Source organism: Tachysurus vachellii, chromosome 4 (assembly GCF_030014155.1).
Source record: "Tachysurus vachellii isolate PV-2020 chromosome 4, HZAU_Pvac_v1, whole genome shotgun sequence".
Taxonomy (NCBI): domain Eukaryota; kingdom Metazoa; phylum Chordata; class Actinopteri; order Siluriformes; family Bagridae; genus Tachysurus; species Tachysurus vachellii.
The window spans coordinates 1,542,961-1,555,460 of NC_083463.1; the positions used below are offsets into that span (position 1 = coordinate 1,542,961).

Genomic DNA, 12,500 nt, shown 5'->3' on the forward strand with positions numbered 1-12,500 from the left:
CATCACAACAAAACTGCAAATGTTTGCTTTCCATGTAGGAAGAGACTGAGGATAATTAGCAAAATAATAATTAGGCCTTTACAATGATAATAAGACAAACTGTGTGTGTGTGTGTGTGTGTGTGTGTGTGTGTTTTGTAGGTTTTGGGCTCCTCACTCAGAACCTGATGGATCTCTGTGGAGGTCGTGTCATCGTGGTGTTAGAGCGAGGTCATGATGTCACACCTGTGTGTGAAGCTTCTACTGCGTGTGTTAGCGCTCTGTTAGAGAACAAGGTCATACACACGACACGTTAATCTATCAGTCAGAATGTGTTGAGAGGTGTCTGAGTGTGTGTGTGTGTGTGTGTGTGTGTGTGTAGGTTGTGGCTCTGACGGAGGATGTCCTAATGAAGAAACCATGTGCTGCAGCAGTTCAGTCTCTATACAGAGTTCTAGAGATCCACAGTGAGTGTGTGTTCCGAGCTCACACACACACACACACACACACACACACACACACACACACACACACACACACAGCTCTGATAGAGAATAACTTCCTACACACGACACCTTAATCCATCAGGCAGAATGTGTTGAGAGGTATCTGAGTGTCTGTGTGTGTGTGTATGTCTGTGTGTGCGTGTGTGTGTGTATGTCTGTGTGTGCATGTGTGTGTGTGTGTGCGTGTGTGGGTCAGGTCAGTACTGGTCGTCAGTGAGAGGTCTGATACACACTGTTGGAGATTCATGGTTACAGACTGAGGGACAACATTCAGTCCACACTGACACAGCCTCAGCCCTCGCCTTACTCAGTGTGACCCCCCCGAACTACACCAGGTAACACCTGAACACTTAAATACCTGAACATTTACACACCTAAACACATAAACATCTAAACACCTAAACACATAAACACCTGAACACCAGAGCACCTAAACACTTAAACACCTGAACGTTTAAACACCAGTGTACTGTACCTCAACACCCAAACATCTAAACACCTAATTTTCTATTAATTTGATGACCTTTTTAACTTGTGTTTTTGAAAACATTGGCAGTTATTTACACTCCAGCTTTAATGATTTAACTGTAAATCACTGGATTATAAAAACTTTATTAAAGTCACTGTGTAACTGCTGACCTCTGTGATGTTCACTGGATCTTCAGCTCTGAGAGCTCCAGGTCGTGTTTTGGTGGAAACGAGCCGGTGGAGCACGATGAGGATGAGGAGCTATGAGCTGATCAGTGAAGAAAGCTGGAATTTTGTTCTCTTTATTTCAGGAAAAAATAACTTTTATGTCCTGTGGTGAGGAGACGAACGAGACGAGTTCAATAACATTGAGTTTTATTGCTGAATGAACTTTCATTTTAATGACTGATTCCTTTACGATTTATTTTTACATATATATGATTTTATATTTTATTAACAATAAGATTTTTCACGGCATTAGAAGAAACTCAGCTCTGTAAAAGATGAAGAAAAAAATGTCCCCTTTATTGTTACTATTTCATTCATTTAGTTTTTGATTTTAAGGATTTAAAGAACATTAAGGATTTTTTAAAAATTATTTTATCTGAAATAATATTCAAGTTATGAGTCAAAAATATTCTGTCATTAAATATTTACAATTTATTTGACTATTTTTTTATTTTAGGATTTTCTCCATAATATAATATATAAATCCACATTCAGTATCATTTTAATATACTTATACTTTACCTGATTAAATATTCACATTTAATTTTATTCAAACAAACGATCCTCAAATTTTAATTCTTACATTTTTGTTTCGACATTTGTTAGATGTGGGACATGAAATATCAAACATTTTATACCCACAATTTAAAAAAGCTTCATAAAACTTATTTAAAAAAATTATAGAATGTATTTGGTTGATGTGTGAGTTTGGTTGATGTGATAAGATTCAGTTTGAATTGCAATAATTCATTAAGTTGCTTAAATTTGTATAAATCATTAACTCCGCCCCCTAAACATTAACATAAAGACGTCTGAGTTGTTACAGAACTGCAGGTTAAAAAACGATAACTTAAAAGCTTCCTGTTGATTTGTATAGAATTGTTATTAAAGTTTAGCTTGTAATCTTGTGTCTTGTTTCTTACTTTGTGAGAATTTTAACTGATTTATGAAGAAATAAATGTAAAAATGTCCTAAAGCATATTTTTGTATTATAAAAACTGTACACAAATCATTACATCGTGACTTTATCATCTGAATAAAAGTGTTTTATTGACACGACGTCACACAGAAACGTGTATATAAAGACACAGGATTCGTTCAAATAATAAAACATTTACATTTGTTGTCCTCAGAGAACCAGGTGAGTGACTGTGAGACCCAGACGAGCTGCACGCTACATTAACACAGTGTTAATCACACGCTGGTGTTAGTGCGTTTCTCCGGTCTGAAGCGCTGTTGAGATTAATGCAGGCACGAATACACTAAATAAATAAGACAATAAAAGTGATTACACAGAGATCCCAGGTACAGAACCACACAGCTGACCAAACCTCACCACGATCCCGTATCACTGAACCTTCCTCTGACTGACACGTGACTTTACCTGCTGTTCGACTGAAACGTTTCAGAGTTACGGCTTGTCGTGAGATCGTTAGATTAAATATGCAGGTATTTAATTGATATATTTTTAATATATTATTATTTTCTCTACACCACGTGTCTGTGCTTCAGTAACAATCACGTTAATCCAAATCATCAGACGTTTTAAAGCCTTAATAACACGTGGCTGTGACTTCTTACTGCAGGTGGACAAGATCATTCACCAGGTTCACATCTTAACAAGCAGTGATCCTACACACACACACACACACACACACACACACACACAAACACACAAAAAATCTCTCCACGTTTAACGATCGAACTCGCGCAGCATTTTTCAGATGTAGTGACGTCACCAGTGCTGCTCTGTAGCCACGCCTTCCATAAAATGAAAAAGAAAAAAGAAAAATTCATGTTTTTATTTTTATTTTTTTTAGATATTTTAACCGATAAAGGCTCAGAATTGCCCCGTGTTCATCACACGATTATTATAAAAGTAGAATTAAAGCATCCGGCAGCATCGAGCTAATAAAATCTATCAGATATCATACAACAGACAAACTGCATTAAAGGACAACTCCAGCGTGTGTGTGTGTGTGTGTGTGTGTGTGTGTGTGTGTGTGTGTGTGTGTGTGTGGTTATAATATAATATTTACACAGACTTCATCACTTTTCCAAACAAAAACCAAAGAAAAACAAGACGCTTTGCTCCCAGATCAGTCAGAATATAAGTCTAGAGGCAGCTGTTGAGTGAGATGATGGATCACTGCAGTGTGACTGCAGGATGAGATCCTTCTGTTCTTTAACTTTCACACACTGATATACAGTCAGGAAGTAAAAAGAAGTTCCAGCTACAGTTCAGGTTTGTTGTATCCTTCCGCTGCAGATTCTGTAAAAACACAGACCTGGCAACCTGGAAGAGGAATAAAAAGCAAATAGAAATTTCTGAAATCATCCTGAATCACGAATCACTTGGGGTCCAGAGCAGAAAGTAATATTCTAAACGCTCAGAAGTGAAAAAGCTCCTTTAAAAACTGGTGTGTGAGAAGAATTTGTGGCGTTATGACAATCACAGGGCCATCGGAGCTACATTTATATTTAGGTTTATATAGCGACACAAATGAAGTTCACATTAACAGACTGTGTGTCTGAAAGAATCAGCGCTCGGACTCAGACGCTCGCTCGGACTTTATATTTAGAGTTCAACACAACACATCTGCCCCTTGACTTCTATCATACGTGAGTTCTGCTCAATGCAAACGTGAAAACGTGATGAAGTTCTCATCTGAGCTGTAATCACGCTCGCTACAGATACAGTGGAAAGAGAGAGAGACAGTGAGAGAGAGAGAGACAGACAGAGGGAGACAGAGAGAGAGAGAGAGAGAGAGAGACAGAGACAGAGAGAGAGAGAGAGACAGAGGGAGACAGAGAGAGAGAGAGAGACGGACAGAGAGAGAGAGAGAGACAGATAGAGACAGAGAGAGAGAGAGAGAGAGAGAGACAGAGACAGAGAGAGAGAGAGACAGATAGAGAGAGACAGAGAGAGAGAGAGAGACAGACAGAGGGAGACAGAGAGAGAGAGAGAGACAGACAGAGACAGAGAGAGAGAGAGAGAGAGAGAGACACAGAGGGAGAGAGAGAGAGAGAGAGAGAGAGAGAGAGAGAGAGAGAGAGAGAGAGAGAGAGAGAGAGAGACAGAGACAGAGAGAGAGAGAGAGAGAGAGAGAGAGAGAGAGAGAGAGAGAGAGAGAGAGACAGAGAGAGAGACAGGGAGAGAGAGACAGGGAGAGAGAGACAGAGAGAGACAGAGAGAGCGAGAGAGAGACAGAGAGAGAGAAGGAAAAAAAAAAGAACAATGCTGAAGTTTTACTTTAATCTCTTTAGTCACCATGACAACGGTGGTCACCTCCTTCATCCTCACTGCATTCTAAAACTAGAAATGTGTAACAGTGAATCAAACTCTTCAATGGGTGTGATCATGTACTCGTGTGTGTGTGTGTGTGTGTGTTAGAAGTCGCTGAGGATGGCGATGTCAGCGAACTCTTTGTGATATCGGTGGGAGTAGAGGCTCAGGATGAACGCCCATTTCAGACTCATGAAGCTCCACACACACGACAGGTACAGGCTGTGAGGGTCCTTCAGCGCTACAACACACACACACACACACACACACACACACACACACACACACACACACACACACACACACACACACACACACACACACACACACACACACACACACACAGCTTTATAAAGTCTGTACATTAACATAATGACAATAACATCAAAAACCGTTTGATTAGCGTCCTTTATCCCTTAATTATAAATATAACAAATACTGACTAAGGTATGAGAAGACGTGTGTGGTGTCAATCTGGCAACCATCATTTGTGTTTAGACAAAAACATAAAACACAATAAGTTCAGGGTTGCCAGATTGGACGTGATGGTGTATAAATATAACTAGCATCGCAATCCACTTACACTCTTTACGCGAGATGGCTACGGACAAGAAGGAGATGAAGGCGATGATGGAGAGCACGGAGAAGAACACGCCTATGAACAGGAAGAACTTCAGACCCTTCAGCCATGTTCTCCAGTAGTCCTGCAGGTACATGATGTGAGTGACCAGACTCCAGAGTGCCAGCACCCCTACACACACACACACACACACACACACACAATAAAAGTGTGAATAAATAACAGCTTTAATAAAATAAATGTGATGCAGCTGAGTTTCTGGATCTTCTGTATGTTTTATTCTGTTTATACCACAGCAGTGTGTCAAAATCTGAGCATTTATATTTACTACAGAACAACATGTGCGACTTTTTATCTAAATGTCGTTACTAAGAAGTTTAAACATCTCTGACCTGAAGATTAAACCTTTATTTCTGACACTGGAGACTCCTCCCACACACACACACACACACACACACACACACTTCCTGTTTGAGTTTTATGACAGTGCATATTTCGCTCTGCAGAGAAAACTTTTAACTCAGCAAAATGTGTTCAGCATGACACACGACATGACACCCAAAGTCCATGTTACACAACACACACAAAACAGCACAACACACCGGGTAAGAATCAAACCCTTGAGAAATAACACACTCATAATACTGACACCTGAACACTGTATTTACTCTGTTCAAACACACACAACTCAAACAAGTAACACAATCGACTCTACACACACAGAGACATTCACACAAAAAGACATTAACACAAAAAGACACACACACACACCACAAAAAGACATTAACACAAAAAGACACACACACCAAAAAAAAACAACACACAAAAAACACACACACCCCAAAAAAAAAACAAACACACACACACCAAAAAAACATCACACAAAAAAACACACATACAAAAAAACACACACAAAAAAACCACACAAAAAAAACCACACAAAATACACAAAGACACATACAGAATTAAGTACAAGTGGAGACTAACTTACTGAAATATATAACTGGACATTAACATGGGAATTTGTTACTGCTGCTTTGTATAAAAGGAATAAAATTTAACATCTATCAAGTTTTTATAGGACAATAATCACCAACAGTCACCACAAGGTTACTGCTACAACCACAAAGCTGATTATTTACCTACACAACATGTCCCTAAGTGTGTTACTGCTCTAAAAACACAGCAATGTGTCAACAATTACAATATTTATTACTACAGAACAACATTATACGCTTGATATTTTATAATAGGACACGAACAGCTAAGTGTAAATAGATAGATAAATAAATAAATAAAATATTTTTAACTTCTCCAAAGATTATAATTCTTATATTTAAACATCTCTGGAATGGAAAACGGTTTAGAAATAATTAAGATATTTTTATTGTATAATCCTAAGTATATTAAACGCTGTTTTATTTGCTGTTTTATTTACCCCTTAGTCCTGATGCGACTTTACAGGATTATACTTTAATAAGAAAAGAATACGAAAAGTTTTTAGAAATAAACAGCAAAAACAGCAGGTTAATTAATTCATCAACGAGATAATTTTACTGATGAATAAAAGCTAAAAGGAAAACTCAGGGATTTCCAAAAGTTGCCTCCTAAACTCCTGTGTAGTGTTCAGGTGTTGTACCTCAGCCCCTACATTGTGCACTAGTGTAGTGTGTTCAGGTGCTGTACCCTAGTGCACTAGTGTAGTGTGTTCAGGTGTTAGTGCACTAGTGTAGTGTGTTCAGGTGTTAGTGCACTAGTGTAGTGTGTTCAGGTGTTAGTGCACTAGTGTAGTGTGTTCAGGTGTTAGTGCACTAGTGTAGTGTGTTCAGGTGTTAGTGCACTAGTGTAGTGTGTTCAGGTGTTAGTGCACTAGTGTAGTGTGTTCAGGTGTTAGTGCACTAGTGTAGTGTGTTCAGGTGTTAGTGCACTAGTGTAGTGTGTTCAGGTGTTAGTGCACTAGTGTAGTGTGTTCAGGTGTTAGTGCACTAGTGTAGTGTGTTCAGGTGTTAGTGCACTAGTGTAGTGTGTTCAGGTGTTAGTGCACTAGTGTAGTGTGTTCAGGTGTTAGTGCACTAGTGTAGTGTGTTCAGGTGTTAGTGCACTAGTGTAGTGTGTTCAGGTGTTAGTGCACTAGTGTAGTGTGTTCAGGTGTTAGTGCACTAGTGTAGTGTGTTCAGGTGTTAGTGCACTAGTGTAGTGTGTTCAGGTGTTAGTGCACTAGTGTAGTGTGTTCAGGTGTTAGTGCACTAGTGTAGTGTGTTCAGGTGTTAGTGCACTAGTGTAGTGTGTTCAGGTGTTAGTGCACTAGTGTAGTGTGTTCAGGTGTTAGTGCACTAGTGTAGTGTGTTCAGGTGTTAGTGCACTAGTGTAGTGTGTTCAGGTGTTAGTGCACTAGTGTAGTGTGTTCAGGTGTTAGTGCACTAGTGTAGTGAGCACTGACAGGTTACCTGATAATCCTCCCATGGCGGAGGTCCAGGGCTGTTTGTAGACGATGTTCCACACCAGGAAAGCTGAGAATCCCAGCAGAAGCCCGACACACGAGTAACCCACACTGATGTACGTCTTTCTGCGAGCCATAACAACTCGGATTATATCATTAAACACTCAAATCCACTTCACACGCTAATTACAAAGGTTGTTAACGCTAAACATGTCGTGAGGAGACACACAGCAGATCCTGCAGCTCACTACGGCTTCAAAACAACCCTGAAATAATAAAGGAACAGCCGCTTTATTAACAGCTGTGAAGCGTTCATGAGCGCTTCATGTTTATAAACCCAGATTATTATGCAATACACAACGGCGGGGACTTCCAGAGCAGACTGAGGAAGCACAGCGCCATCTACTGTACCGGAAGACACAGTGGATACATAGAAACAAGCAACTAACCAATCTTACAACCAGGGTTCCTGTAGAACATCCAGGGTTCCTGTAGAACATCCAGGGTTCCTGTAAAACAAACATCCAGGGTTCCTGTAGAACATCCAGGGTTCCTGTAGAACATCCAGAGTTCCTGTAGAACATCCAGGGTTCCTGTAAAACATCCAGGGTTCCTGTAGAACATCCAGGGTTCCTGTAAAACAAACATCCAGGGTTCCTGTAAAACATCCAGGGTTCCTGTAGAACATTCAGGGTTCCTGTAGAACATCCAGGGTTCCTGTAAAACATCCAGGGTTCCTGTAGAACATTCAGGGTTCCTGTAAAACATCCAGGGTTCCTGTAGAACATTCAGGGTTCCTGTAAAACATCCAGGGTTCCTGTAGAACATTCAGGGTTCCTGTAAAACATCCAATGTTCCTGTAGAACATCCAGGGTTCCTGTAAAGCATCCAGGGTTCCTGTAAAACATCCAGGGTTCCTGTAGAACATCCAGGGTTCCTGTAAAACATCCAGGGTTCCTGTAGAACATCCAGGGTTCCTGTAGAACATCCAGGGTTCCAACAAACAACAAACAAACAACAACATAACATGGACCACAACATTTCTGCTCTTTATGGTTATTTAAGTGATTATTTGAGTTATTATAAGCTTTCAATTAGCTCGGACTAATCAGGTTATTCTCCTCTGGTCTGCTGAAGACTCTTACAGGGTTTGTATTTATTGTCACTATTCTGTATTAACTCTGGCTTGTTGTGTAAAAATCCTCTGGAAACAACATTCCTGCTATGGTTAAAGTCACAGAGATCAGGAGCCTAAAACCTGACGGAAACTCTCCAAAGATCTTGTTCTCCTGTAAGAAGGAGCTCAGTTGAACAGACACAACATTTACTAGTATTTTAGACATAAACAGATGATGTGATTTAGGTCTGTAATTTGATAGTTCATTAGGGTCTAAATTAGGTTTCTTAATGAGGGGCTTAATAACTACGAACTTGAAGGATTTAGGGACGTAACCTGAAGATAACGAGGAGTTAATAATATAAAGAAGAGGCTCACCAGCTTTATGTAACACTTCTTTCAGTAATTTAGTTGGAATGTGGTCTAGTGAACATGTTGTTGGTGTAACTGTAGTAATAAGTTTATCTAACTCTTCCTGTCCTGTACTTGTGAAGCACTGTAGTTGTGAGTGTAGAGCTTTAGGTGAGACTGGGTTACAAGATGCTCTCACATGTTGAACATCAACTATTTTGTTCCTGATGTTATCAGTGAAGAATCTCATAAAGTCCTCACTACTGAACTGTGATGGAATAATAGTGTGTTCAGATCTCTGGGTTTGTGTTAATCTAGTCACTGTGTTAAATAAAACCCTGGGATTGTTCTGGTTATTTTCTATGAGTTTGCTCAGGTGCTCAGAGCCCTAGTAGCTTTTAGAACCTGTCTATAGCTGGACATTCTGTCCTTATACACAATTCTAAAAACCTCCACTTTCACTCGAGGTTACAGGTTGTTTCTCTCTTGAGGGTGTGAGTATGACTATTATACCACAGTGCAGGTGTTTTATCTCTAACCTTCTGTAATCTGATGGGACAACAGTGTCTAATGTGCTAGTGAATATAGCGCCTATGCTGTTAGTCATTACATCTAGATCGTCTGTTTAAGGGTACAGTAAGAAGTCCAGACAGATCAGGCAGGTTATTTGTGAATCTGTCTTTAGTGGTCAGAATAATAGTTCTACCGAGTCGATAACGTGGTGAGACACAGTTAGTCTGTTCTACAGGTAGTGTGTACATTATGAGGTAATGGTCTGTGATGTCATCACTTTGAGGTATGATATCTATATCAGTGACGTCTATTTTGTGTGATATTATTAAATCTAGTGTGTGATTAAGACGATGTGTTGCTCTAGTGACGTTTTGTTTAAGCCCAAAAGAAAATCTGCAAATTCTCTAAGAAAATCAGTGTAGGGCCCCAGGGGTCTGTACAGGGACACACACACACTAGAGCAAGAGACATCATGGATTTTTTCGTGAGCATGTGCGAGAGTGTAACATTAAGAACAAGCACTTCAAGAGTTAAATCTATACTGTGTTCTTTGGGTAACAGTAAGGAAATCACTAAAGATTAAAGTGTTAACACCACCTGCACCACCAGTCTGACAAGGCTCATGCTTATAGATATATCCTGATGGTGTAGAGACTCATTTAGACCGATGTAATCATTTGGTTTAAGTTTTCGCATATCCCAGGTTATTATGGGGTCAGAGCATAGGGTCAGCCATAGTACGGCAGTCCTGGAGCAGGTTAGATTAAGGGCCTTGCTCAAGGACCCAACGTTGACGTCTCAGCAGCTTGTTGGCCTGAGTAACTGGGATGTGGTAGCTCAGTGTTCGACTACTGATCAGAAGGTCATTGGTTCGAATCCAAGGTCCACCAAGTTGTCACTGCAGGGCCCCTGAGCAAGGCCCTTAACCCTCTATTGCTCAGGTGTATAAACTGAAATAAAAATGTAAGTCACTCTGGATAAGAGTGTCTGCTAAATGATGTAAATGTAACCCGAAGCCTTAACCACTGAACCATCACGTCCTCCATAAATGTACACATGTGCATGTGTTCCATAATCACAGGACCTTTATGAGAAATCTCCTGATTTCTGTTGTTCTCTCTCTGCACTGTGACAGTTTCTACAGTCAGGAGTGTTACTATATTATTTGATCATTTCTAATAAGATTTTTTTTTTTCTGTAATTCTGGTCATCATTAAATATTTTAAACCTCCATGTAAATAAATATTTATAACTACGTAAGTGTTTTAACATACGGAATAAATTTCTTAAACTTATTTACCAACATAAATCAAGCATTTCTTTCCCACTTTAACTCCAGCCAACATGTGAAGCACAAAGACACAAGCGTTAAATCAGCTGAAGAACCGGTAGGTAACCAGCAGGTGGCGCAATTACACACAAATACCAGGAAAAAATTTAGTCAGTTAATAAACAATAAAACCTTATAGACATGAAATCTTTATTGAAGTAAATTTATGTATTGTTAAAAATATGTGTATAAAATATTTCTTACGTTTCACAGTTATGTTTTATATTAATGTAGATTAGGACTGAAATAGAGATGAAAAGTTTGGGGAAAGAAATAAAAAGAAAAGGCAACATGAACTTTAAACACTGAAAACATCTCATCAGCTGTAACAATGATCTGAAAATACTGAAAAAAAACACGTCATTTCAGGACACAAAAAATATATTTATCATATTTTAGCGCAACAGCCCCCCCCCCACCCCCCCCCCCACCCCCCCACACACACACGTGCGCAAACACACACAGGTAACGTGTAAAACACTGCAGTTTGTTACAGTTGTGTTAATGAAAGTGAACACAACGTAAAGAAAGGAACTTGGGTCTGATTGCAGAACTGAAAGCACGTGTTCTCCGAGTCGCAGGGTTTCATTTGAAATTGCTGAGTCAGGAATCAAAAGGCGAGGAATCTGACTCAGGAGTCGATTCGCTGAATCAGGGTCTGCGCGACGATGCCTGAAAGAAGCGTCAGGTCTTGATGTTTGATCCAGTCCTCTTCTATGATCGCCCACACTGTGCCGTCCGGCTACACACACACACACACACACACACGAGAGACGCAGACACACACGAGAGGCAGACACACACACACACACACACACACACGAGAGGCAGACACACACACACACGAGAGACGCAGACACACACGAGAGGCAGACACACACACACACACGAGAGGCAGACACACACACACACACACGAGAGGCAGACACACACACACACACACGAGAGGCAGACACACACACACACACACACGAGAGGCAGACACACACACACACGAGAGGCAGACACACACACACACGAGAGGCAGACACACACACACACACACACACACACACACACGAGAGACGCAGACACACACGAGAGGCAGACACACACACACACACACACACACACACGAGAGGCAGACACACACACACACACACACACACACACGAGAGACGCAGACACACACGAGAGGCAGACACACACACACACACACGAGAGGCAGACACACACACACACACACACACACACACACGAGAGGCAGACACACACACACACACGAGAGGCAGACACACACACACACACACACACGAGAGGCAGACACACACACACACGAGAGGCAGACACACACACACACACACACACACACACACACGAGAGACACAGACACACACGAGAGGCAGACACACACACACACACACACGAGAGGCAGACACACACACACACACACACACACACACACGAGAGACGCAGACACACACGAGAGGCAGACACACACACACACACACACACGAGAGGCAGACACACACACACACACACACACACACACACACACGAGAGGCAGACACACACACACACACACACACACGAGAGGCAGACACACACACACACACACACACACACACACACGAGAGGCAGACACACACACACACACACACACACACGAGAGGCAGACACACACACACACACACGAGAGGCAGACACACACACACACGAGAGGC

The 12,500-nt window shown here is 40.9% G+C and overlaps 3 protein-coding genes across 3 annotated transcripts in view; 1 reads left to right on the forward strand and 2 right to left on the reverse strand.

Annotated features, from left to right (window-relative positions):
* The window catches only part of hdac7b (histone deacetylase 7b), a 32,975-nt gene extending 30,892 nt beyond the window's left edge, over positions 1 to 2,083 (forward strand). Inside the window, exons 18-21 of the mRNA XM_060867349.1 lie at positions 141 to 274; positions 361 to 445; positions 681 to 819; positions 1,150 to 2,083. Of these exons, the coding sequence (XP_060723332.1) occupies positions 141 to 274; positions 361 to 445; positions 681 to 819; positions 1,150 to 1,219 (428 nt within the window). The 3' untranslated portion in view covers positions 1,220 to 2,083. The remainder of the gene's footprint in view (positions 1 to 140; positions 275 to 360; positions 446 to 680; positions 820 to 1,149) is intronic.
* A 121-nt stretch (positions 2,084 to 2,204) lies between these two features.
* On the reverse strand, positions 2,205 to 7,839 carry slc48a1b (solute carrier family 48 member 1b). Its single transcript, XM_060867354.1, has 3 exons — positions 7,494 to 7,839; positions 5,050 to 5,217; positions 2,205 to 4,707 (listed from the first exon to the last, which is right to left on the reverse strand). The coding sequence occupies exons 1-3, from the start codon at positions 7,621 to 7,623 to the stop codon at positions 4,571 to 4,573; spliced, it is 435 nt and encodes a 144-aa protein (XP_060723337.1). The 5' UTR covers positions 7,624 to 7,839; the 3' UTR covers positions 2,205 to 4,570.
* A 3,382-nt stretch (positions 7,840 to 11,221) lies between these two features.
* bin2b (bridging integrator 2b) overlaps positions 11,222 to 12,500 on the reverse strand; it is a 15,790-nt gene continuing 14,511 nt past the window's right edge. The window contains exon 12 of the mRNA XM_060867355.1: positions 11,222 to 11,539. Within this exon, the coding sequence (XP_060723338.1) occupies positions 11,429 to 11,539 (111 nt within the window). The 3' untranslated portion in view covers positions 11,222 to 11,428. The remainder of the gene's footprint in view (positions 11,540 to 12,500) is intronic.